Below are 27,853 nucleotides of genomic sequence, written 5' to 3' on the forward strand. Positions count from 1 at the left end.
TGCCCCAGCCCCAAAAGATGCTAAAGATTGTGACCAATGCAAGATATGCGCAGAGTAAAGGGTGTTGATAGTACTTAGGCATCACTGAACAGGCACATCGCAGCATCTTGTGCTGGCTAAGGCTTCCAGACACCACTTTAGGAAGAGGATTACAGAGAATGTTTAAAAGCAGCCCACTCAACAGGGAAACAAAAGATTAAATTTTTCATCTGTTTAGGATGTAATAACATTCCAATTCTAATCAGTTTAACAGAGGGTAAGTTATGTATTCAACTTTCAAACTTTTAAAACTGCTATGAAAAAGAAGGGCAAATTGGATTACGTACTGATTTCCAGCTTTTGCAACTGAACTATCCTGAAATTTGCTACCAACCTGGCAACTATTTTTTGGTAATTTGGTGTGTGTGAACTGAAAAAAAAAAAAAGTTTCCAAATGAAAATCCACAAGTGACTGAAAAATTGTAATTGACCCTTTTAAAACTTCATAAACTATTTCTTCTATTTTATATAGGCCTGGTAAGACTTCAGCACACTACCACTCAATTCAAATGCAAGACACCAAGTAATATCTGTAAGACAAGAACTTCATATGGACAGTGAGATTCTAGCCCTCTAAAATAAGAATTTTGCCATTAAATTCAGCAGGTTCCTAATTTTATGCTGAATCTCCTCTTAACGAAAGCAAACAAAAGTGAAAATATAAATACAATCTCTTGTTCCTATCTTTACTACTCTTTGCTGGATCTTTCCCTTACTTAAGTACTTTTTAAATTATATTTGTTAGATTTACAAGCTGATGGAAAGCATCAATCGGTTTAGGTCCTTTCAACTCACATTTTTTCTATGTATACTGCACAAAGTACTTAAAAAAAAAATGCAGTAAAGAGCAATCCTGATGTAGCAGAATGTCAAATCAGATGCCCTAGCAGATTTTCACACCAAGTTTTTTCAGTCTGGGGGAAAAAAAAAAAAAAGCCTGAATTATGGCTCTAATAGCTCCATATCACACCTTGAAATACTGTAAGAACAGTGGTAGTATAGCTACTTGCTTTTCTAGATATAATGTAGAATGCACTAAAAATCCCAGGACAACCCACTCATTCTCAAGTGTTTCATTGCTTATTTTCATCTTTTTGTAAGAGTTTATAAAGGAAATAATGTAAACATGGCAAAATGGTATGTTTGCAGTGAAGCAGAATAGATTAGAATGCAAAATACTAGGAAAAATGCAGGAAAGTGTTTTTTAGAAACATAAAGAATTGATTTATTAACTGAGTACTTAATTTTTTTAAGAGTGAAGCATTTAGCTGAATATAAGGTCTAAACCCCAAAGTTAATCCTCTAATTTTTTTCCTAATTTGAGAAAGCACTTTTATGATATCATTTATATGATACTTTCAGTATATGCAACGAAGAAGTAATTATATGCAAGGAAGAAGTAATCCTTCCAAAGCATTCATGAATTCCCCAAGTTTTCATCCCACTGAGATACTAGATATTCAGTCCTAAGCTAGTGTAAACTCTCCTGTCATGATCTGCTACAAACAAAGGTCCGCCTCTAAAATTGTATAGTCTATTAAGGTTTAGGATTCATGACACCAGTTTCACCTGGACATTTTGCTTACTAAGACTTTAGTAGTACTTCAGCTACTCATTCACACAGATTTTCACATTCTGTGTGCAGGCATTCAAATCCATGTACCTGATACTGAAAATTCAAAACCCAGGCGAGACTGAATATTTGCTTCTAAATCCTATCACCTCTTTGAGGAATAAGTATTGCTGCCTACTGTATATTACATTCAGCTTTTCTATTTATACATTCTCCAACCCCTCAATAAAATTAGAAGGGGCGCTGCTCTAACATGCTGTCTGCCAGAAGCATCTCAGCTGTATTCACTGCCATCATTATGTGCATATACTTTACATTATTTGATAGCATGTAAAAACATATTCAGGTTCTGTCCAGATATAAACTATTAAATGAGGCATCATTGCAAATAGGTCAGAGAGAACCTTCCATTTTTGTCATTTGACAAACTAAATAACATATACTGACAGGATCAAAAAGGTATGCCAGAAATGCAACTTACTGGATGGGCTTAAACTCCACCACAGAAACTGGATCTCATATTCTCTATCTAAAACTACACATCCAAGGGATTTTTTATGGTTATTTACTGTGATCAATACCATGCAGATCTTTAGGATCTTTGTTAAAAAAATAAATATCCAAACCCCAATAGCTGCTTGCTCTCTTTCTGGGTATAGGTTTAGATTTTATGTTCTCCAAGAAACTGGGTTTTACCTTCATCATAGCACTGGTCTCTCAGGGAAGCACAAGAGCTCCCCCCCGCCCGCCCCCCCCCTCCCCGCCCCCCCCCCCCCCCAGTGCTCTTCTAAAGAGGAGGCTGAGATGGTCAATGTAAACAAATTATTATCCTTTCTGGGCTGTCTCAGTCAAACTGGCTAAATCAAATGCCTCTGGCTTCATGTCCTCTTGCTTGGAAGAGTGAGATCAAAGACAGATGGCTCACCCTGGTTAGATGAGTTGGTCCCAATGGTCAAGTAAACCCCTTAAGCTGTGCGTGGGAAGGGCAGGAGATGTGCAGTGCTACTCTACCTAGAATACTGGTATTAAGTCTTCATTAAGAATCCACAAGAGTACTGTGATACAAGACTTCAAACAAAAGGGAAAGGTGTTGAGATGATGTAGTCATACTGCCCATACTGCCTTGAGATGGTGAACAGAAATTTCCCAGCTCTTGCAAGTGTTTTGCTATATGCCTGAGCTTTTTCTTTGAGCTAAACAAAACAACAGCCAATGCAATATCAAACGTATGGGGGGTGTGTGCCTCCGCAATGCAAAAAATGCCAAAAATGGTACTACTGTTCCTTCTGCACTTCTTTTTCTGCGTAAGTGACAAGACAGCGTCAGTCCCCAAATGGATATGTTTATTACCTGAATAAAGGCTGCTTGGGATATTCATGGCTTGCAGGTAGTTATGACAGCGTTCTTTATGTTCTTCCAAAGAGCTGCGCTGCTTATAGCTGCGACCACAGTATCCACACTTATGGGGTTTCCCAACTGGAAAAAACAGAATTACTTGAGAGATTCAGATGAGATATTAAACAGCATATTAATAATGGTAAGAATAACAGGAAAAAAAGACCACCCCAAAAACAAACTCATGCTGTGGTGAACTGAAGAAAGATTTTGTGAATTTAAGAAGAAGAAGGAAAAAAAACCTAATGGAAAACAAGTTGTATATCTTTACATCTACAGGCCTATTCTGTGGGTGCTGCAAGCTGATTTCAGATTATTCACATCAGATAAGGACTGCGACATTAAATCTTCAAAAACAGCATCTACATAGTTAGAAACTGAAACACCTTCCAAGGTCTGAGCGTAGCTGATTTAGTGCCTAGCTCCTACAGAGACTGCCAATGGGGGAACTGGTGGTGTAGGTACAGACAGACACCTGCCCACGACTGGATGTGAGTTCTGATGTAGCCAGAACCAGCTCAACCCTTACAAGACGATGGTAGATTTCATGTTTTCTGTTTCTGGAAATTCAAGAGAAATGGCATGACAACATTTTTTTCTGTTACACCAATCCAGATGTAGTTCTAGGAATTTTGCAGTAACTATACAGTTTCATTGACTGCTGGACCTGAATTTTCTATCTTAGTGTGACGAGACTGTCACCTTATATGTGATTTCAGAATTTTAGATGGTTACACAGCTTAACTTTTGTTTTTATTTACAAATTTTCAGGTGAAAATGAGACTCAGACATCCAACTTGTTTATGATGTACTGATGTCAATTTGCCAATTACAGGAATTAATCAGAGTCTATAGTTTAGGCATTGTCTCTTTATCTGTGGAATCCTCAGAGTTTGACAAATGTCTAGGTATAATTTCATGTATATATGAAAAATTATGTTTTAAACTGTGCAGCCATGAAAATCAGTAACAGCAAGGAGGAGGGAGGCTAAATAGTATTTGAGAGATGTGCTTTCCTGAGTCAGGCCAGGACTGAACAGGAGAAGCTGAAACTATTTTGGACATCTGGGACCAACACTAGGAATGTTATTATATAATGTATGCGTTAGAGAAGAATTTCTTTCATTTTGTGCAATACAAAAACGTCACTGCAAGAATTCCCCTTCCAGAACTTGGTCCCAAAGCCAACTTTCACAAGTAAAGTTAACAGTGTTGGTTCTGGCAATGCGTTTTGGAGGTCTACTATCCAAACAACAATTTGCATTTCCAGCTTAGCTTGGGAAACTAGATGAGACAAGACTCTGCTTTTAAAGGCAGTTTAAAGGTGTTAAAGTGGTTTTGCTTCACAGAAGGTATGTGACCATGGCTTCTGTCAAACAATGAGAGTTTCATGGTAATGAAAAAGTGCAGCTATTCAAAAATATTTGTTCAGATCTCCACATTACTGTTGAGACACAATACTGAAAAACTCTAGCAGAGTCCTCTTTTTTGGAAGATTATGATCTTTCTCTCTCCCACCCTCTTCTTCTTCCCCACCCTTTCTCTTTCAAAGTACTTGTAATAACAAGGTACAACAAGTAACTGCTGCTAAATGCTGTAGGTGGTATTCGCTCCTTAGGTTAAGAATGACTACCAGGCTGGAGGTTTGTGAGACTTTGTGACTTAAAACCTACTGTGTTCAGACCTTTATATTATCTCTAGATGCAGATAAATGCCATACAAACCCTAAAACATTCATCAGCTTTATTTGACATTCGTAGTTCCATGAAATGGATTACTCACATGGGACTTGTAAGGTGAAACCCTAATACAGAAACTTTTGGTCAGTCAAGAAGTATGGGTAAAAACAGTTCTGGTGAAGGATCATAAGCATGAGATGTGTTTAGTCATTTCTTTGCTGCTAAAACACTACGGCCAGCTCACAGCTTGGTTAACCCTAACATGGGGCTACTCGCCTCCCCAGGGTGAGAAGACCTCTCAGGCTTGGTGGCCACAAACGCCCCCACCATCTCCTCATTGGATGCAGTGATGAGTGCCCCTGGATGGTTCCACACCTTCACTTACCTGAGTGAGTCCTCAGATGTCCTGTCAGGGCATCCCTGCGACGGCAGGCGTAGTTACACAGGTGACACTTGAAGGGCTTTTCACCCGAGTGCAACTTTATGTGGCGCAGAAGGTTGCCCTTCTGTGTAAAGGAGGCTCCACACTGATTGCACTGGAAAGGGCGTTCTCCTATGGGGAGAAGGAGGAAATATATGAGAACAAAAAAACTTACGTGGTAACAAGAGAAATATTTCAGTGAGAAAGTTGTTTTCTCACTGCTGCTCTGTGACTTCCACCGGCTGCAGGTTTGATATAACATGAGGCTTTCAGACTAAACCTGCCAGTTTCTTAATGCTTCACTGGCTGGGTCAATTTGATCTGAAAATCTAATTTTTTTTTTCTAAATCAGAATGGCACATCACAATGCAAATTCAAACTCATTTAAATAAAGTGACTGCAACATTTTGTGTTGAAGAGCCACTCTTCCTGATCAGCAGTTTTGGAATAAACCAATATCCAATTTTGCATGTTGTGGCATTTGGTGGGGTTTTTAATGTGGCTTTTTTCAAAGGGTCTTTAAAATATGCCACTGAAGCAGCAAAATAAAAAGGAAACTCATTAAAAATGCATTTCAGGATCACAAGTTCATTTCAGCGTTACATTCTTATATTTAAATGAAAGGCACTTCATTATAACAGTTATAATAACTTCTTTTCATTTACATTTTCCCTGTATTTTCCCTTTCAATTTCTTCTCCATTACCTGTCCGTCCCTAAGCAGCCAAATCAGGAAAGAGACAGAGAAAGAAAGAGAAAAAGAGAGAGTAAAATCACATAAGTTAAGACAGTGCAAAGGAAGCCCTGTACTTCCATGCTGAAGTCCCAGCCCTTCTCTAGGTAAGGTATGAGAGAGGAGCTGCACAAACGGGCTCTGCTGGTCTACACTTTGGATGGACACAGGGAAAAACTTGAAGAGACACAGCCTTGATTCATCTAAACTGGTGCTGTTATCAAGGAAGCCAAGCAACTAGCCTTTGCAAAAATTAATATGGCAGTTGTTTGCTTTTTAATGCTGTTTCAAATCAATATGCCTCTTTATTCACTTAGCTGTTTTTTTGAAATTTAAGATAGATGAGGCCTTTTCTTAAATCAGTGGGAGATATGTTTTCAGTTGTACCAGATAGGAGTAAAGGTATATTTATACATGAGAGCACTCCATCAGCAGGAACCACCCCTGCATGCCCGCTTCTCCGTAGCCCTCAACTAAGTCAAAGCAGCCCTTGAAACTCATTTGCTGAATTTTGTTTCTCTTAAGCATAAATACAATCTGCTATAGTAATTATAATGCATTGACAATATTAAAAACAGCCCAGAGATGACCTGTTCTTAGTTTCAATTTTCTTTATGTAACAATAATGTTAAATTTAAAATCTCAATGCTGAAGTTAAAATATAAAAAAAATAAAAGCAAGTTAAACAATTTCTTTCTCCTCTCTCACGTAACCATCATGTATTATTTTGCACATCTAAGGACCAACTTGTATGTCCATATGTGTGCATATATGAGCAGTATGATAATTTTTTACTTTTGGGTAATGCAGTAGAACAGTTGAAAATCAGCAGCGCAGTCCCAACCCAAAAATGTGCAAATTCTACCGTTAGGGCTGGCAACTTTAGCATTCAGCAAACAGTAAAATGAATCTGCTTTATGTCAAGGGATTTTCATTGGTCAAATGGCTTCAATCAGGTCAGCATAGTCCCTGTCAAGCCGTATGAACTCATTTTCTTTGTCCATCAGGTAGCTGTTTTCATCTAACCTGTATCCGCAACAGGTTCAGCTGGGGTGACCCACAAAAATGCCAGCATTAGCCTTACAGGATTTTGCAATATACTTCATATGCCATGCACAGTAGTTGCTAGGGGAAAAAGAAAACGGCTAAGAGCCTGTCTGCTTTACCTCTTAATCTCTGGGGCAGTTACTCAGCGTGGAAGGTATTTTTGAGAAATGGACTGAAACAGTAATGAAGAAGTTTGTCATGGGGGACACAAATTTAGAAGAAATGGTTAATTCTTACTAAACAGCTTTTCTAGCATTCATTTCTGTTATTTTTACTCAGAGGAGTGTTAAAAGGAGAAAATGAAGATCGTAAAAGTACTTCAGGAATGAAATGTAAAGCAAAGCAAGAATGAAATGTATCTCCAGCCTACAGCTCTCACAATTACAGGGTGAAATCTTGCACCAGGAAGACAGACAGATGGAGCATTTCAAATGAGACTACTGCACATAAAATATTTCTACAAAACTGGGATCAAATGTAAAGGGAACCTGCATTCACTTTGCTGTACAAGGGAAAGTACAAGGTCTTTTGGTGGTGATAAGACCCTGCAACTATGTGTAGCTTGGCGGGCCATTGGTCATCCATGCTGCAACTACCCAGGTGGGGAAGACCTGCCCTGTGAGCCCAGCAAAGCTCCCAGCCCTGCTAGGATGGAGATGGTCGCTGATGGAAGGTTACTGGGCGTGGACAGGACTGAAAGAAAAAACGCATAATGCATCTTTTGTTTATACAGTCAGCTTTGTGTGTTATTGTCTAGCCAGTTCTGAACAGCACACGTCTATCCTGGGTGGATTGCGCTACATGGTGTGTAGCTATGGACGAATGTGGGCCCAGGAGAGAAAAGTGCAATGGGACCCCTGAACTGAGTCCACTACCACTGCAGTGATTCACAAGCCTTAGTGGGAGCATGAGCCCCCGACTACTTAGTGAAGAATATTCGTCATCTTAATTGAAATCTTTCTCATTTCTTAAACAATATAATGACAACATCACCTAATATGCAGAGACATGCATAGCTTTCTTCTCTTTTTTTAAATGCTCATTCTTCAATGGACATTAGTTTTCTAAATAAATTTGAGACATTCAGACCCAGCTAACAGACTTAAGTGAACTAAATGGTGGCTTAAGTTAAAGGAGTGTATATATCAGGAGGGAATATGTATACCTAGACACACATATATAAGCACACATACATAAATATATATCTACAGGCACACATGAACACACTTATGTGCACACTGAGCAAGAGAAGCCTCAATCTACACCCTGAGGTGTTTCTCTCTCCTTTCCAAATCTCCTTTTTCCTAAACACCAAGCAAGACAGCAGCAAGCTGGAGAAAATCAACATACTGAAAGCCTTTGGGAAGGAGAGTGAGGAGAGTTGGGCATCTGTGAGTGGGTTTCGCTCCACAGACAGGAGCAACAGGTAAGGTGCTAGGAAGCAGCGAGTGCTGTACAGCTGCTTACAGACAGGAGGGGGCAGAAATGTCAGGTGCTGCCCTGCATATCTGCACTTGGCAGGTGTATTCATTAAAAGTAATTATGCCTTTTATCAGGTCAGGCAGTCATTTTATTTTGGCACTTTAGTGCGCTAGAGTTTTGTTCACTTATCAAGTATTTATTTAAGGAAACCTCACTGCATATGCAGGTTTTACATGAATTAGCAGCAAAGTAATTCATTTGTGAGGCTTATTCCTTCACTGGGCATGTATTGAAATGGGCTTCAGTTAAATGTCTGTAATAGTATATCCCATTTCTACTTTAATTTTCACAGCACAGCTGAAAGGAAAAGCAGTCACTACTGTTTCCAATGACGTCCCTTTAATTTAAACTACTAGCTCCAAGCCTCACTCCCTTGCTAGCCCTGGAAAAACCTGAGCTTACTCAAAAAGGATGCTCAGGAGAGGAGCTGAGGGCAAGGTGGGAGGGAAAGCAAAGGCTTTCTTTCCATGGAAGGACTCAGGGGGGCAACTTCACACCCTTTAGTTTTATTAAGTGTAAAAGAAGGAGGTCCTGCTAAGCAAAGTGCTGCTCATGGGATGCTTCCACTGTAGGTTTTAACTACATCCTCTGATTAAAAAGAGGGTCTTGTTGGCAAGGGGAGGGCTCTGCAAAGGGTGGAGAAGTCTCTGAGTGACAGTCCTGGCATGGTAGCGCCCTGAGCACCCTCAGCAGGCACATGAGTCCCTTTGCCAGGCAGGGAGTTCAGGCAACTGGAGCTCAGTGCCAGGGAAACCAGTGAGGTAGCCCCTGGGGATGTCACAGGGAACAGGCAGCCCAGCTCATCCTGCGGAGACTTGGCCTGTCGGGTACCAACCGCTGCACTAGTAGCAAAGGCAGCTCTCCCTAAAACCAGGCGTGTCCACACACAGGCCGTTCAGCCCTGGTGCAAACACTGCCTCTCCCTCTCAGGGACCCGAACCAGCTCCTCCAAAGCAGCAACAGCATGCTCTTAATAAAAGAGCAGCCTCCTTCAACAAAAACAAAGACTTCTCCTAAATACCTGTGAAGTTGCAACATTTTATTTCAACTACCACAGCGTCCTCTTCAAGCCCATGGGTCTGTTTAAAAGGCTTCGTGTCCAAGTAATTTTCCATATACATTTTATCAACTTTTAAAGGATTACGTTAACATTCAATTAAAAAAAAAAAAAAAAAAGGAAACAATTTACCAACAAGCATTTTATTCTATCTAGGAAGTAGGCTGCAGCCTCTCTTCTGAGAACTAGTTGTGGTTTTTCCAATAAAGATAATTACCTGCTCTTCCCTGACAGAGGGATTTATCATATTGAATTGAAGAGTACTTTGAAGTAGGCAACGTAACAGCATTGCTAACTACCACCAGCACTGCTTCTGAAGGTGGCTAACCCACGTTTTGCTAACAGATCGCACCCTTCCAGAGCCTGAACAGCCACAGTTACAATGACAGACATTAGCACTGGGAGGAATGGATGACACTCGGGGTCTTTTCATGGATCCTCTCCATTAAACTCTGAAAACACTTTGCTAATCTCACTCCTTAGTAGTTCTGGGAAAATCATTTAAGCATGACTGAGGGGATGCGGAGGAAGAAAGTATGTGTTCGCTACCATGACTATTTCAGTGGAATCTAACCATTGGACAGGTTGTTCATACCTTAAAAATACTTGAAAGTTCTGTCTCATTTGAATATTCATGCAAAAATGCAAATCTATTTATTTTTTTGTTTTCAAAGTAACTTGTGTAGCACAACAGTACAGTTCAGTTCTTCTCCTTTGACTATGGATGGCCTTAAAAGTTTCAATTGGAAGCCTAACATTTAGACAGCTTATATCAGGTAAGATGAGACTCACCCTGGTCTTTACTTCTTCATTTGTTTCCACCTCTTCATTTTTTGCACTCTTTGAGACTATTTAGAATTAGAAAATTGAGGCGAGAAGATTCACAGCACTGTATAATAAAAAGCATCCCTATGGAGCACAGCAACTTTACATGTTTCTTTCAGTGTTTTAGTGGAAACCCTTTAGTCCAGACTTGACCAGTGACAATACCTGTTTTTACTTCATAAAACATTTGACATGAAATTAACCCCTTTTTATGAAGACTGCCAGTACAGTTCCCTTAATATCACTCTCATAGTCACTGATCCTTAATAAGCTTTGTTGCATTATTGGAAACATTAGAACTGGGTTGATTTCAGACTTAGCCACAAATGGGTTTTTCTTCAGGAATTCTTAGAAATGTCTTAGAAATTAAACAAGACTTCTTTACTTTTTTTAAAAAAACTTGATTTTTTCATGTAGCTTCAAAGCAAACACCCTGCAGAATTTCTAGATCAACAGATGGACTCCATCAAGAAGAAATCTCAATTCCTGTGCTGTCTGAAATGGTCTAACAAAATAACTGAGTTCCAAATGCCCACTGATGATTCATTATTTTACAAGAAGGAACATGTACATGATACAGAAAATATCTTAGTTCCTAATATGTGGCCAATTCATGTCAACTAGAGGAAAAACTATGGCAGGCCTTACCAGTGTGGCTTCGTTTGTGAACCATGAGCACATTGGGACCGATGCAAATTATCCCACAGATATCACATTTTAGCTTTCCGTTAGGAAGTCGAATGCCTCCAACTCCTGACATAGCCTTGCTGCCTGGGCCATTGTGTGAGCCATTCATTTTCTCTCCCGAGGTATCAAGCATTCGTAAATCCTCCGCACATTCTTCCCCATTCATTTCACAGGCACGCCCATTCTCTTCATCACTCTGAGTCTCTATTTTAATATTACCAGCTGAAAAAAACAATACAGGATGCCACTCAGTTTTGTTACAGAATAAATACGGTGGCAAAGAAACAATCACATTAAAGACGATTACTTCTAAACAGCATGTATAATATGCCTAAATAACAAAAGCTACAAGCATGACTACATTTCTATGGACAATGCGACAAGTTTGTAACACATGGAACAATGAACAGTGAATATCAGTGAGACAAATACAAGGCATCCAGGGAGCTGGGAATCCAAATAACAAGTCTGTTCCTAGATCATTTTGAGACTTCTGCAGTTGCAATGTACATTTTGACAATTCAGGCTAATTGGAATGAAACTTAAAATGAATCTACTTTACATGGATTTGTCTGAAACAATTGTGAAAGTAACTCATCAAAGACAGTGGACGAAAATGAGCTGGAAATGCAACATTCTCCACCAGGCAGGAAGATCCTGAGGGTTGTACTGAATCCAAATATTTGGCTTGCAGTTCTATGGGGTAAGCAAGACAATAAGAAAGCAAAGGGTACAAACACTGATAAAGAAACCAGGGTGGGGAAGGATGGAAGGAAGAACTTAAGAGCAAGAACTAGCATTACAGGAAATTACAGGAGTAATAATGGTGTCTCTAGGACAGCAGGATTAGGATCACTGAGTTAGAAGAGAGGAACTTTACAGCCATGAGCTACCACCAAAAAAGCAGTCAAATCAACAAAGGTGGGCGGGAGAACTGTTTTGACTTTATTCAAGAAGTCATTTGTGTTATAATGCCATAGGTGACAACTTCATGCAGCTAGAAGATTTCAGGTATAAATCTGGCATAGCCTCACTACAGGTGATAACACATAGGTTGGTAAATTTGATCTGATGTGAGCACAGCAATCCTAAATGTTACAGAAAAGGGCCAAGATTCAGATCAGTTAATGCCAGTATCCATTCCTTTTCTTTCAACAGGACTGTGTGACATTTTGTGTAGAATAAAATGTATTTAAGTTATTTCCCTTGTTTCTAATCTGATGATTTTTGTGAAAAGAAATAGTTCTTAGGCTGAAAAAGACCATTTCATTGCCTCAAATCTTACTTTCCCTTCGGTGAAAAACCTATTCCTTCACCTCACACCACCCCAAAAAGGGGAGCACATATTTTAATGGCTAGCTGAGTACACAAGGGGTCTGTTTCACCAAATAAAGGCCAATTCTTTTAATTTTGTGGAACAGCAGTTTCATGGTAGCCCTGTTCATAAGTGGTGGTGTAGCAATGACATCTATGGGCAATAATTACCTCGAGAAATGAAAGACCTTGACATTCATTTGAAAATGAAAGGTTTGACAAACTTCTCTGCTACACCCTGCAACCTTCCAGGTGTCCCAGGAAGGTTGCAGGAATGTGACCGATGAGAGTATCTGACTCAAAATCCTACTGGGAAACACGCTGAGCATAAAGGTGTTCACATTTCTGAACAGTGCTTGACTGGACACCTTTTATAAAGTCTATCAATCTAGGCATTTTAATGATTTTTTCAAATATTGCATTTTTAGTAGAAATCATATGCAAGGCAGAATAAATGCACATCATAATGAACAGGTTTTCCTTTAACATGTATGCTAAAAAAGTGGAATAATTTCAGATATGAAAAAAAAATAATAAAAAAATCAATGACCAGTGATTTACAAAAATGGTATGACTGGCTAAACAGAAGTGATCTACACTATTCTGCAAATTTAGTGGACTATAACCCGGTACTGCTGTTTTCAACATGGTGAATGGTTTGGCTTAAGCATATGACAGATTTTCCATAATTTTCACATAATTTTTTTCTCTTAATTACTAGAAAAATATTTTTAATATATGTATGTTTGTACAAAACAGTTACAGGCTCCTTGTCTGCCAGGGATTTGGAGAAGGTGGCTTTTGAGTTAGGCTTTGTGTTAAGTTAAGACAAAATACATGTAAGCAAAGCAAAAAGACCAGACTACTTAAGCCCTTTGGTAGCATATGCAGAGAAACGTACATTACTGAGAAGTGAAATGACACAAACAAAAATCATAAAGGCAGGAACTAGATGGAAATGGTCTGTAGTGAGCTGAGTTTGCAGTATACTTACGGGAAAAAGATTTGGGAATTATTGCATGAAAGTCCCTAAAGCCTTCTGCCCCATATGCAGCTGCAATAAAGAAGGCAAACAGGATGGTGGTTTGTGGTGCTGCTAGCAGTAAATGTAAAAGAAGATGGCATTATTGCTATAAGAGAAATACCTAGGAGGAAGACAGAACTATCATTACAGAAGCAACACAAGCAGTTTAGGATGAAGCATGAACAGCAGCAGGGCAGCTGGCAGGAGAATTGTGACCTGCCCAGAACAATCCCCATTTGTAAAAATGCCCTTTTCTTCCAAAGCATCCAACCCAACAAGTTTATCATGTTTTCTAAATGCATAACCTCTCTTGGGTATTCCCCTCGCTTGCAGGTTAACTCCTGCTGAAGTCAAGAGGAACTTTTGCTGAAGTGTCTCAGAAGGGTCAACTGGAGCAGAGCACCTAACACAGCCTTCTCCTACCCCCAGGGAAACCGTAAGTCCCTAGAGTGCAAGCTTCCTCTTGGGATTTATTTTTTGCCAACATGCCTTCTTTCTGTGCCAGAGATCTCTTCTTTATACATCCTTGTTTCTAGCCGCTGCAGTTATAAAGAGTGAAATTGCGTTGTTTTCTTCTTACTCCTGCTGGTCTGATGCAATGGAAGAAGAGGGAGTTCAATTTTATATATTGTGTATATCGCCATACTTTTTTTGCATTTCTAAGGCTTGTCCTCACAATTTATCTACACAAAAATAGCTGCACAAACACACTATATCCTGCATATTATGTGTAGCCACATGCAAATTTACGTGCCATGGGGCACACTTGATACAAGTAATAATGGATTTCATTACTTGACATAAGCAATGATAGGAATATTGATCCAGTCAATCTTCACTAAAGCTCTCTGCAGCTGTGCCCCTGGACTGCTGTAGCTGTGCTGCTCAACAAATGTCCCCACGCAGATGAGGCCAAGCATCCAGGATGCCCGTACAAATGGATCTAGTCGGCAGCACAGTTCATGGCAGGGGCTCGGTTCACATGCGGAGCTCACTTTGCTAGTGAAAGCTGATAGGTAGTGAGGTCACCCACCTTACCCTGGGTCCTCACAGGGATTTTATAGGTCTAATTAATGAACAAAATCTCTTCATGTTCAAAATTAGCACCTTTTGCAAACCTGTTTCGCAAATGAAAACTACTGAAAAATGCCCCACTGATGCAGGAGACAAAAGAGGAGAGGCAAATTGCTCCAGCAGAAATACTAAGGATCTTTACTAAACCTGAATGAGAAATGGGAAGGCAGGCTATACATTTTTTTTTTTCCTGGAGACATAGACTGAAAAGAAAAATAACAGTGCTTTCTTTTTCTTTTGTGAGAGAGGTTCCTGTCCCTCCCTTGCTATAGTGCTGAAAATCACTCTTGGAGCACTGATGATGTGACAAGTACCTGGGAATCAGACCTTTCAGATGCACTGATCAAGATCATACTCAGATTTGCACAGGTTTCTCAGTTACTCAATATAGTCTTTGTAGAAATACCATGTCTATGTACACATACATGCAGACATTAACTAGGTCTACAATAATTCATGGTAATAATTTCTTATTGGCTCTTCTAACATCATTAAGACATTACTCATTAATTAATTTACTTCAGTTTGGTTGGAGGTGACCTTAAAAGGCTCTGTATTTTATTCTCTTTGCACACATTATTGCAATTCAGGGGAGTTTAATCCAAACTCTTTTTTTCTGTGCAAGAAATGTGGAGTGCATCAGTGTCACTGAACTGATAGCTCTCCCCGGCTCCCTTTCTACCTACCCAGAGTGCAGAAAAGTTACCTAAAAGCAGGGCACTGGGTGGGTCTTTTGTGCTCTCTGATGTTTACTGGGAGCTTCACTCAGGATTTTCTGAAGAGCATTTGAAATTTATGTTACAAAGACTGTCCTGTATTCTATGGTTAAAGGTAGTTTATGCAACTCTTTGGAAAAAAAAAAAAAGAATCGACATGTCAAAGGGGAAAGGGGTGATGATATGATTTATCACTGAAGAACAGTGTAGCTGGCTCAGCACGCCACTCAGACTGGGACAGTCGGGAAGGCAGGATGGAGGGTGAGGACACGCAGTTGCTCTTCCCTGGAAAGAGCTGAGCAACGTGGAGAAGGAAGGGAGGTGTTCTGCAATGAGTGAAAGAGTCAGCAGTGCGGAGAAAGGAGAAACCAAAGAGACCTCCTTGGAAAGAGGATGTGGAGGGTAGCTTTTAAAGGACGGACAAATAGGCAGCTGGAAAAAAATGCATGTGAAGAATCAGTCTTTTTTTTTCAACCTATTCCCAGTTTACCTTCTCTCATAGCTATGGGACTCCCTCCCAGATGTAAAACCCTTTCAGTTTTGTGAGACTTTGACACTGGCACAGGTTTAAGTACCTGGGCCAAAATCCCATTTGGAAGGGGGCATTCACATCCCAAGTCATATTCTTCTCTGGCAGGATTTTTAAAGAAGAAGAAAGTGTAAGACCTGTCTGTCAAAAGAATTTAGAGAGTAACAGAGAAAGATAAGTCACACTGAAGCTTATTTCTGGGGCATTTTAACAATGGAGTTCCCTAACTCCCTTTGATTTTTAATGGGATTTAAGCATTTTTACCCCAGTAGATACTTAACTGTGGCATGTAACTGCCTTTAAGAAGTTATCCTTTAGCCTTTCTTTGAAATAACCATGATGATCTGATTTTTGGTCCATGCTCATACTTTGTAGCCAACAGCAAAGATCTCTCTTCTAGTTGCTTCAAATAATTTGGGTGCATGTAATTTTTTGTTTGAATGGCTCATTTTTTATTCCAAGATAAGACAGAAGTATTTTGTTAAAGTTAGTTGGTGTTTAAATGGTAGCTTTGAAGTCCAACAAGAGCTTTTCATGAAGGCACCGTAACTATTCAAACAGCAGACAGATGAAGCTGCAACAATACCTGGCTAATTTAAACAGTGGATTAGCACTGTTATGGTGAGGAGGAGAAAAACTTTAACACCATCCTTCCTAACAAACCATAGTAAGTGTTGCTAAAAAGGCAGAGTATGATCAAAAGAGCCTATCAGGCCAAAAAGATCACCTCAGCATGCCAACATGTATCAACAAAAGCAGCCAGGATCTCTTTCTATTTACATAGGTGCAAAAACCAAAAACCAGAATAATGCCAGCAATTCCACCTGTTAGTTCTTCTGTAAGACATAACAGCTATTCTGTTTTGTTACAGTGTACCAAACTCCAGTACTTGGCTATGATCTCAAATCCAGACCTCCCCCCTTTTATTTTTACATCATGGTCATTTACTGTGGCATCAGCTCTGTTCTCACTGTGTAAGATCCCTGTGGGTGGAGGATGCCATTCTCAAAAATGTGAGGCACAAAAGCAAGTCCACAGAATATTTAAGGAATCAGTATTCACTGGCTAGGCTCAACAACAACAAAGATCAATTCTTTAACTTAAATTATGCTTCCATTAACATTATCTTCCCTTTATGAGCTTCTGAAGCGACATGAAGAATCATGTAGGTGTAAAAGAGGCTAACAAAAGGTCTGGGCAGAGCAACCATAATTAGTTATGCAACGGCCTCAGCCCTTCTTCAGTAAAATTCAGAAGATGCAACACAACATAGGTGGAACTGATTTAAACTAACTAGTTAGTTAGCTATAGAAAAAGCAGATGCATCCAAGTGCTCTTGAAAATGACTGGTTTGCCCTCTCCTCTCTACAGATATAGCACTGCAATTCCCAGCTAATCAAGCATTTGGGATGTCTGCACGTGTAAAATGCTGAAAGTTAGAGGCAGCTCAGAACTGCCTAAAAGAAGCCTACAATACAGCTTAATTGCTATGGACAAAAGGAAACACATCAGTAAATAAAAGAGGCTGTATGCAGCCCATGTTGCACAAGCTGTTATGTTGGGCTTCTGTTAAAACAGGACCCAGCATTCACTGTGTCACAGGACAGAGAGACCACTAGCACCGCAGGCAGCAAGCACAGGAGGCCAGCGAAGCAGCTCAGCGGCGCAGTGCTGGCACCCTATTGTTTTGCTTGAGAGAGCTGAAGTCTTTACCACAGGATGCAATGGTGAAGAGGGGGCAACAGATAAAAATGAAGGCTTCTTAATAAGAGGCTCTCAGATGGCTTATTAAAGGGCAACAAAAATACAGGAAGAAGAGTAGTAGCAGGAACCTCTGGGGCACACCTGCAGGTAGAGCAGACTGGTGCCGACGGATAAGGAGAACCTCCCTGCGGGGTCTGTGCTGCCCCTCCTTTGACTCCAAGCGCCAATCAGCCCTTGGCAGCCAATTTCTTCCCTACTCTAATTTTGGCTTTCAATCAAATGTATATTATTCCAGAAACACAGGCGTCCCCAGATAAGCTATCTCCCACGGGACAACCAGTGTGAAGAACTCCACCCATGTCATCGCCTGCGTCTGCCATTTCCTCTCGGTGCTGGGCGCCCCGCTGCTGCCCACGGGGATGTGCCCAGCGTGCTGGCATGCACTGACCTGCTTTGAGCGGGGAGCTGCGCGCACTGCACTGCAAAACACACCAACACTGTTTTCCAGGGGCTGCAATGAGATCGAGTTGTAGGGTTTGCAAACAAGTGAACAAAACAACCAACGAAGTATGTCCTCACTAGGTACAAAAAGTGACTTTTGCTCCATGGTGCAGACTCCCAGTAACCTCCCATTAGTTACCTATGGGAACCCTTTAATGCACCAGTAAAGATGGAAAGGTTAAAGACTGATTCAAGTAATGCCCCTGAAACCTACTTACACATTTGAAGCTTGGAGCTTTTCATGTATCTTTCTGAATTTGTGTTTCAGCAGGAAACAATCTGTAACCAAGCCAAGGGGCTGATCTAGTTCATATTTATTGTCTTTGTTGTGCTACTCGCTGGCACATTTTGTACTGCATTCAAGTTGTTTTTCCAAAGGGCTGTGAACTACCTGGCTGCTTGATGTTCATCATCAGAATTACCAGTGAAACTAAGTTTTAAAGGTGAGAGAAAGAGCATTATCAAGAAAGGCCATGCCAAACCTAATTCTCAAGTTCCACATGTATGTGTAACCCATGCTTCCTCTATACGAAGTGCTCTGCGTCTTTTACTGGCTGCATGATGGAGAAGCTAAGGGAACGGCTGCAGGCTTGCTGGTAACGGACTTTATCGACACTTTTCTGTTTTGAGAAGTAAGCTGAGAAGGTTTTTAAACTGCAGGGATAGGTTTGCTGACAAATGATTGCAAGAACAGAGCTTCTCATCCTCAATGTCTTTGTCTCTTCTGCCTCCATCAGACTTTTTAAATGTAGGCATTGAAGGATGAACAAGTAGCAAAAGGGCATTTAGCACAAAACTTTTAAAAAGCAAAGTAACCTCAGGTAACGGTACACAACAGTGAGATAGAAACACTAACATATATGAAAACATGCCCAGCTGACACAGACATATCTGTGTGGATACACATGCTTATGTGCTGAGTCTGGCTGCACAGCCAAGCTGCGTTCTCCAGAAACACTATAGGCACAAATGTTGCAGCTTATGCTTTTCTCCACAGAGCAACAGTTATCCAAGAGAAGCAGAGGCTCATTCATATGATAATCTAACATTTATAAGGCATCCCCCTTCTCTCATCCTTCCACAAAGCATGCTTTGGTGAAATTCATGGGTGTTAACCTGCCCTCAACTAAAGCAACAAAGTTCCAGCTAATGGCAGTCGCACATGGCAGCCTGGGAGAATGTGAAAAGACGGTACACCTGCAAAGATTACTGTTTTGGAGAAGAGGAATGACTTTATTGAGATTTAACAGGGAAACCAAAGAAGCTCCTCACAGATGGGAGAGACAGGCAAACTCTTGCAAGAAGCCATGCTGTTGTGGCTGGAAGTTGTCCTTACCCTGCTGCGAACCCGGGGGCTACTGTGGGGATCGCTAGCCAAAGCAAAGGGCTTGAGAAATGCAGAAATAAAAATAAAGCACAGTTACACATTTAAGGTGACCAGTTATGTACAAGTGATGTGAATGATAGTTAGAGGGGGAATTTTAAGCTTGCTTGACCAAGAGAAAACCTTGTGAAATGTGAACACATACAGAGTGTATTGCTGAGGCCTGTACCAGCTGAAGAGAGCAGTTGTTACCCTGCAGAAGAAAGCTACCACTTGGGAGCAAGGCTGTTTCCTTGGGTCTGTGGTAGGAAGGGAAGGACACAGCTCCCAGGCTTGCTGTGCGGCCAGCATGGTGCGTGGGGGGCAGAAGGACAGGCAGGGAGATGAACTCTTTTGTATACTGCTTCAGAGCACCTAAATTTGCCTTGCTCTGAATGCAAAGTTTGTTCTTGCAAACCTTCCCCTTTTCATGCTTCAGCTCAGTGAGATGCTTACACACCTTTAATTTTGTCCCTGGAGTGGCACAGAATTACTGTGGCTCAGGATCAGGCCCTGGTAAGTCCACCAATGTGGACATTTAATGTGCTGTCAGCAAGACAAACATGGGGACTTTTACCAGGGACAGTTTAGCTACCATGATGATGTCTCGAGCGCTATTTTACACAAGTGTCCATAGTTCCCCAGCTGTCAGAGGGTCAGTAGGTCTAAAATTACACCAAGAAGCTGTGTTTAGGTCTGGGGATGTGCCTATGGGTGCTGTGCCAAGGCTGTGCACTGTCAGTCTCCTCTTTCAAGAAGAGGTTGGAGGATGAAATCGAGAGGAACCTACCCATTTCAGCACTTCATGATGATTTTATTACCTTGCCAGCTCAGAAAAAAATTGCAGAGTAGAGTCCTCTGTGACCCCTCACCAGACAGGGGAAAAAACCCCATAGGGATACTGAAAGGTTATTTTAGACTAAAGCAGATCAAACGCAGTCATCACTTCATGAGTGATAAAGTAGATGATCTCTCAGAACTGTGCAAAGAAGGTAATCCTGAGGTAGCCTGCTTTAGATCTGATAATCCTGAGTGCTCAGTTATTCTTCTAGAAGTGTCCATTCAAAGCTACTGAAGTTTTTTTTTTTCTTTTGGAGCTGTAGAAATATTGCTAGAAGGTTTTGCAATGTAAACTGCTGTTTACCTGATTACAGTGTGCTCAACAGTCCAGTGAAAGGAAATCCTAATCTACATCTTCTGGGGAAGAGGCATAAATGGTTCTACACAGATCCTAAAGAAATTCTTTGAATATACACATACAAGATGGCCCCTGAGGAGAAAAATGTCAGGACAAAACTAATTCTTTCACACCATGTATTGAAGCCAATGCTTTGCTATAGGGCCCTGGAGTCCCCTTCAGGCAATCAGTCCTCTGGGCTGAAACAGCAAGAAATCCCAAATGATGCTGGGAGACTCTCAGACACTCAGAGATTTGGATCATTCTGAAAGTCCGCAAACTCAGTTCAGTTATTTTTAGAAGGCTTCTTGTCTTTCCTCACTTCCTTGGCTATTTTTTGTGCCTGCTCTTTCCTTGCTTTTACCTCAGGAAAAAACAGCCCTCCTTCCCTTCCCTGGACAGAATCCAACCTTAACCATATTAGCACTATGAGAAGTCATCCCTGACATCGGATGCCTCTTCTGTGAAGCATCCAACAACTGCAAACTCGTATACTGTTTCCTTGGGTCTTTGAACACAATGCTAAGAGAAAACCCTAGATTTAACCAGCTTTCTGCAACAGCTGATTCAAAAAGAAGGACAGATTATTAACAAAGCCCCAGTTTCTCAGAAAAGAAGTGGAGAAAAATAGGACGGAAGTTCAGGCTGAAGCTTCCTAGCTGAACTTTGTAGCTCTGCGCTGTAAGCCCACCTCAGCTGTGATTTGAAACTACTGCATTCAGGAGCCCCTATTCCTGTCCTGAAGGGTATCTCCAAAATCAGGCAGGAACTGTGCTGCAGAATGGAACTCTAAGCTGAGGTTTAGTTGGCTTTCTGGTGCAGGTATCATCATGCCTCCAGAAGAGAAAGGCCAATATAGCAATCCACTCAGGCACGGCTTCCTCAAACTCTGAACAAATATTCAGCAATGCTTAAGGCTGGTGAATGTAAAAGGGTGTTTTAAAATTATTTTACCACTCTCTTGAACGAGTAATCTCAAATTTGAAACTCACTGGAAATACAGTCAAGATAACAATCTTTAAACAGTCACAATCACCATGCTGAGTATCACTATCTTACATCAAAACGCAACCGTTTTCTTAACGTGGATAGATCAACAAAGCATCCAAGCTAACATGTTGCTGGCAGAGCTTCAAGGGAAAAGGCTTTCAGAATAATAGTTGTTGAATTAAATGGTCTTCAATAGCACCGCTCTCACCTAAATTGTCGTAAGTAGCCCAAAACTGACTGTTATGAACAGAGGAAACCTGCATAAACTCAGACCACAAACATTCTTCCACCAAGGCCTTCATTTCTGGCTGAGGTATAGAACAGAATAATCTAACGTGGTTTAACCAGCATTCAAATACTGCTTGACTTTCTCTAAACTCTTCCACTTATTTTGATATGCCTACCAATTATTTTAATATCTGTCCATCAACAAAAGATTTTTATAGAAGCAAGTAATGTTTTAGGGCTCTCCAACACTAATGAAACTAGATTATCAGAAAACAGATCACCCTGGAAAACAGTAACACTGAGAAATCAGATCGCTGTCTCAAGCTCCATAGCTGAATTCTGGGCATCCAGTCACCTCTGAAAATCAGGACCACCCTCTGTTTAGCATGCACATGCATAGCTCCTCACGAACTCTGTTTGCCATAATCTGTATGTTGATCAGTGGAGAAGCAGTTAACAAAAAGGACATGTATTGACTTATTCTGATTTCAAAGCTCAGAGCTGGTTCAGGTATTGCTTCCCAATCTCCAACAGACGGAGACTATCAAACCCTTGTTCCACTGCAGCACTTCACAGACTGCAGTGCAGCAACTGTGCAGCAGTGGAGCGCAATTCTGAAGTAACTAAATTATCTGGGAGCTTAAGTCTCCTTGACTTTTATCGGTATTCAGGTTTTTAAGACAACCTGAGCTTCTCATGGGGGGTGGAGAAACATCAAACCCACACTAAGAATGTTGTTGAACTTGAGTCCAATCACAGCCACAGCTGAGAAACATCACAGCTTCCCCCTTGTCTGGCTTAACAGGAAACCCCTATCTACTGTTCCTCTAACTCCTTCCACAAGCACACAGAGCAGCCTGGACATATTACCCATTTCCTCCCGACCCACAGTTGTTTATCGCCTTAGCATCTGTCATCCCCTAGAAGTTTGGAGCAAGTCCTACACCAGTTGCTATGATGTAAATTTATATCAATCAGGTTGAAAGGCTTCTAAGAGACCCCAGGCAAAAAGATAAGATGAGATAAGATAAGAAAGAGAAGAGAAGAGAAGAGAAGAGAAGAGAAGAGAAGAGAAGAGAAGAGAAGAGAAGAGAAGAAAAAGAAGAGATAAGAGAAGAAGCACAGCACCTCTAATTAATGAGTGCCCTAGGAAGTAGTTGGAGCAAAGTCCATGGGATCAAGTCTTCCCAGCTGCCTGATACCTCAAGAAAGCTACAGCACCTCCTCATTTGCATATATGGCATCTTCCAAAAGTTTACCTCACACACAGACATGGGCACTAAGAATAATTTTTCCTTTGAGATTTTATAAGTTTATTTTGTTTTGTTGTTGTTGTTGTTGAAAGGACAGTGCTATGAGCTGTGCACAATACAGGCCTAGAGGTCTGCTCAGCTTTCATGTCTCTACAGGCAAGTTCAGAAACATGTCAGGATTATATCTTCTCTGTGGCAGCGGTATTATGGGAGACCCTTAGACTGGCACAGACCACCATCTCTTCTTTGCATTCGAGGACACAGTGATGGTTCACTTAAGGATTATCATAAACTATGGGGAAAGCCATTATCCCAAGTTCCTGAACTAGAAATCTTGTGACTTTCTGTCATTTCTCTTCCCTATTTATAAATCTCTCCCTTCTTTTCCTTAGCTCCCCCGTCCTGTCTCTTCACCCTGACCTGCTTCTGCGTGCTCCCGGAGATGAAACTGAAGAGCACAGTTGTGACACTGCACTTTGTGTGTCATATTGTAACTGGGTTTCCACATCCTCCTCACTCTGTTGTAAAAGCACTTGAAGAGGAAGAAGGGCAAACAATGAAATATAGGAAAGCAGGAAAAGAGGAAGCAGCCGAGAGACAGCAGCCCAACTGAAATGCTAAGAATTATGGAGAAGTGACAGAAAGGGAAGCACAGACCAGGAATTATACTTGGTGGCTTAGCAGAAAAAAATTTTGAAACAAACAAAAAATATATAGGCTTACCCTTTTCTGCCTCTGCAGCAATCTTCTAGATCACTATTCCTCTCCAGCTGTCACCCACTTGACCTGTATTCCCATTCCCGCCTACTTTAAGACAGATACCAAACTGTGCTGCTCTGTGTGTGGTTGGACTTCACCAAACCTGAACCACGCCCCTCCCCCCCTGCTGCCCCCCCACCTTATCTTCAGATCAGCCAAGAGGAGGGAGTGCTCAAATCACTCAGAAAGAAAAGAGGGAAATCAAACATGAAGAAAAGGCCTCAAAATGCCTAGCCTCAGGGTGAGTAGGTTCGATTAGGCAATGGTCTTATGTGCTGAAGGCAGCCATGGAGTGATGATGGAAGAGTACAGAAGGAAATTGGCTAAAGCAGAGTAGGGATTGCCTAACTGGGCAGTCCTGCCCGGCTGCCAGCGAATGGAGCAAACAGCTTAGGAAGTTCTTCCACTGAGATCACGTACCATACTGTCCTGCTTGTTCAGAATGAAACTTGGCCAGAGCAGAAAGCGTTTGAAATTCACATGAAAAATTTTCTCTTCTCCATTTGCAGGCAAAAGAACAGAACATGAACCTCTTTAAGAACAAAGCAGGACGTTACTTTTTATACTCTCATTTCTCACGGACTTTTCAGCAAGAATTTGTCTGATAAAAGGCTGAATGGTAAGTAAAAACTTGAGAAATGATCCTCTGTAAATATCACAACACTAATAGTTATGTACCACTTTTGAGCCAAGCTCCAATATTTATTTTATCCAGTGGCTAACTGAATTTTGTAGCTTCTCAGGAAAACAGTGGTGAAATCCCACATGTAGATGAAGACAGGAGTGTTACACAAAGGTGTACTGTGGTATAATTATTTGTTCATCACGGCATGAAAACTACCCTGTTGGAAGACTAGTTCAAAACCATTTGTGGCTATTTCCCCACGAGTGAGGCTGTCAGGAGGTGATAAAAAAAGGGGTATTAGTGAGGCTTCACTTTCTTTGAAACACTCTTGCAGAGACTATCAACAGCCTCAGCTATTTTCCCTACCATTATCAGTGAAACAGGAAGTATCTTCTGGGCCACTTGATCAGTGTTTAGTTCTTCAGCTAAAGTTAATGTATTTTGGGATGTGTGGGACAGAGAAGAGATGACTTTACCTGCATAAGAAGGAGTCAGCAGTTTCCTCTTGCAAATGGCAACAGTCCCTTAGATGTTACGACTGTTGCAGACCTGCACTGCATGTCCCACACTGCAGCTCTGACTGCTCTCCCACTTTCCTACAGATATAGCACCAATACTTCTAGTTCACAGTGGCATAGTTTATACACTGCGTTATTTTTTTAGGGATGCCGGGGTGACCAAGCTGTGTCATACCCATGTACACATATGTGAGAGGGACTATGACTGTTGTGAAGGTTTTGCCTAGTTTGTCATGTCCTACCTATTATAGATGAGCTGGTGTATATTGTCGGTTTGAGGGGCATAACCTGCCTTCTTCTGGCTTTCATAGTTCTGCTCTGGTTTTAACTTCAGTGGAGACCCTCTTGATTTAGTTCAGCATCTCCAAAGACAAAAACCTGTTCAACAAATGATGCTACGTGAAGTCAAATGAGTATTCTAAGACAGAACTAGCTATAGATGTTCTCCACAGCAAGTGGATGCAATTTTTCTATTTGATTCTGGATGAGAAATGTCAAACAAAAGAGGCAGAAATATGGTCATTTTCCTGTCAAGCCAGTCTTAATGTTACTTATTGTTATACCAGGACAGCTGGAAATAGCTAAGTATCAGCCTCTACTGCAATCCTAGCCATAAGGAAAGGTATGAGTAGTTTTCTCAGTTAAGGAGCAATACCACAAGGGGATTTTTATGCTGATGTAAACTTGGAAAAAAAGAGAACATTAAATAGCAATAGAGATGGGCGATACTTGGTCCAGAACTATTCTCAGTTTCTCACCAATTATGCACAGTACTTTTAATAATTCTCTTCCTCACAAACACTAGCCTTCTGCTTCAGCCTATAGAGAATCGGATAACAAACAAAATGTTATGGCTTTAAAGCGGGACAGGGCACTGGATGCAGACTGAGGAAATCTAGGTTTAATTCCTAGCTCAGCCACAGACTTCCTGTGTGGCCATGGGAAAGGCACTTAATCCATCATGTGCCCTTACTTCCCTATCTGCATATTTTTAAAATCTTTTTTTTAATGTGGATAAGACTTTTTTTGTTTTGTTAATGGAGAAACTCAAAATCTATGTTGCTCTCTAGAGTGATTCCTACATCTGGGTACGTGACTTTCAAGTATCCTAATACGAGGCTGAAATCTGGCCATGCCTTGGTCACCCTCCTGGCATGTGTCAAACAGAAAGTGACTAGGGACCATGGGGCAGGCAGCAGTTGTAGCTGGAGAGGCTGCATCACTTAGGTATTTGTGAAAATGCTATCCATAACCCATGATGTGTCCTACCTAACTAACTTTGGTTATACCCATAAAATAGCAGATATCAAGTGCTTTGAGCCCTCACCCCGCTCTTCCTTATCTGGGATTACTTAAAGTCAAAAAGCAGGCTTTTTCTTCCTCAGAGTAATAATGGAGAAGCAGGGAAGGAATGATATTTTTCCTCAGCTGGCATTTTCCCATGCTACCACTCTGTTCCAAAAGAGATGTAAAAATCCCAAAGGCAACTACCTTAAGAAAAAAAAAAAAGCATGAGCTGTTTAAAACATCAAAACCAGTTTTAATTTCCCACCACGTTGCAGCCAGCATGGCAGAAGTTATCAGTGGTCTGAGAAAGGAAACAAGAGGGGCTCAGCCTCTACCTTTTTTTTGTAGGAAATGACCTAATATTGAAAACTGTCATTGCCAGTTCAGCTTCGTAGTGCTTCTCATACATGTTTAGTTATGAGGTATGAAAGCTCACTCCAAAAACAAATGACCAGAGCAATTTTTTTTGCAATGCAAAAGATCTTCAGAAACATCTCAGCAGAAAGAAAAGCCTAGCCAAAAATACCAATTTGACCCCCTGAAATATGGGTTTATATCCCAACTTGATCCTCAGCTGCCCACCCTCCCAGGACCAGCCTCATTCACTGCTCTGTCATGCCAGCACCAGGCTGTAATTCCACTCATCGCACTGGCACGACCCAGGACTCCTGCCTGTACATATCAGGCACAGAGCTGGAAATCAGCTCTCCCCTCTTTCCAAAAGTCCAAGCAATACAGTGAATTGCTCCTCTGTACTAAGATCTAGACTAATTACAACTTAGGAAATAAATTATTTCCTGATTCCCAAAATGCTCTTATCATTCGTTGCCAGTTTTTATTTTATTCCCTCATCTACCATCACCAAACCCTTCATTTGTTTATGTTTTCGTGTTTTATATGTTTTGATCTCTCTTTTCAAGCTAAAGGGACACATTGTTTAAAACAAAGCTGACTACTTTGAACCAAACGAGTCCCACTGCACCCTGGAAGAACACACAAGACTTCTGCTGCAGCTATTACAAAACCAAATTCGCTTTTTGGTCTCCAGGATACTATTTATAGTTTAAATTCCACAGCACAATTGATTACATCTCATTGTGCCCCATCTCACACTTACCCCGGCTAGGATTTGTAAGGCTTAATTAATCAATCATGTGTATATATAGCATTAATTAGATTGTAAGCTCTTTGGGGTGTGCTGCTGATGTTTGTGCAGTGTCTAGAGCAAAAGAGCTCTGTTCGTTTTCCAGGAACCCTGTGCCACAACACAAATTCATACATAAACCCAAGAAAACAATTGGAGATAAACAGCAGTAGAAACACCCAAAATTTAATTCACTTCTCTTCCCAGTCTTCCATAAACAGTAAGAACTAATAACATGGTGTCCCATAAGGGTCGATCTGTTCAGACTATCAGCGTTGGCATTTCCTGCCCTCTCAGCATTTATGGAATATTTGAAAGTGTCTAGCAGGCAAAGTTTCTGTGAAACTTCCTCTCTGCTCCTAGTCGCATGTCCTAGACAGTGTAAGTCCCTTTTGCTTGAAGGAATCCTTTTGTCACACTTTAAAGGATCTGACCAGTTTATGTTTAAAGTGCTTTCCAAATATTGCAAAGGAACATACGTTGTGTTGACTTTTTACTAAACACTAAGGATTCTAAGCACAGAAACACCCAAATGTGTCCTAATGTGCTATTACATGTTAAGAAACCTTCTTCTTTCCCATGAACTACCAAGTTGCAGCTCCTTTTAACTACCAAGCCAGAGAGAGAGCATCACTACCACTCAGTCCAGGATTTATAATGCACCTAAATTACATACCAACACCCAGATAGTGTGGCTGGGCTAAGAGCGA

At 40.9% G+C, this 27,853-nt stretch overlaps 1 protein-coding gene across 16 annotated transcripts in view; it reads right to left on the reverse strand.

The window, feature by feature from the left end:
• The window catches only part of IKZF1 (IKAROS family zinc finger 1), a 70,757-nt gene that overhangs the window by 10,170 nt on the left and 32,734 nt on the right, over positions 1-27,853 (reverse strand). For 9 of the 16 annotated variants that reach the window (XM_055703861.1, XM_055703862.1, XM_055703860.1 and 6 more), the window contains exons 4-7: positions 13,246-13,305; positions 10,899-11,159; positions 5,072-5,239; positions 2,963-3,088 (exon numbers count right to left, since the gene is read on the reverse strand). In XM_055703861.1, coding sequence (XP_055559836.1) covers positions 2,963-3,088; positions 5,072-5,239; positions 10,899-11,159; positions 13,246-13,305 — 615 coding nt within the window. Of the gene's footprint in view, positions 1-2,962; positions 3,089-5,071; positions 5,240-10,898; positions 11,160-13,245; positions 13,306-23,533; positions 23,649-27,853 lie in introns of those variants that run through there. The other 7 variants (XM_055703864.1, XM_027798596.2, XM_055703865.1 and 4 more) reach the window with 3 other exon arrangements.

This window comes from Falco cherrug, chromosome 3 (genome assembly GCF_023634085.1).
Source record: "Falco cherrug isolate bFalChe1 chromosome 3, bFalChe1.pri, whole genome shotgun sequence".
Classification (NCBI taxonomy): Eukaryota; Metazoa; Chordata; class Aves; order Falconiformes; family Falconidae; genus Falco; species Falco cherrug.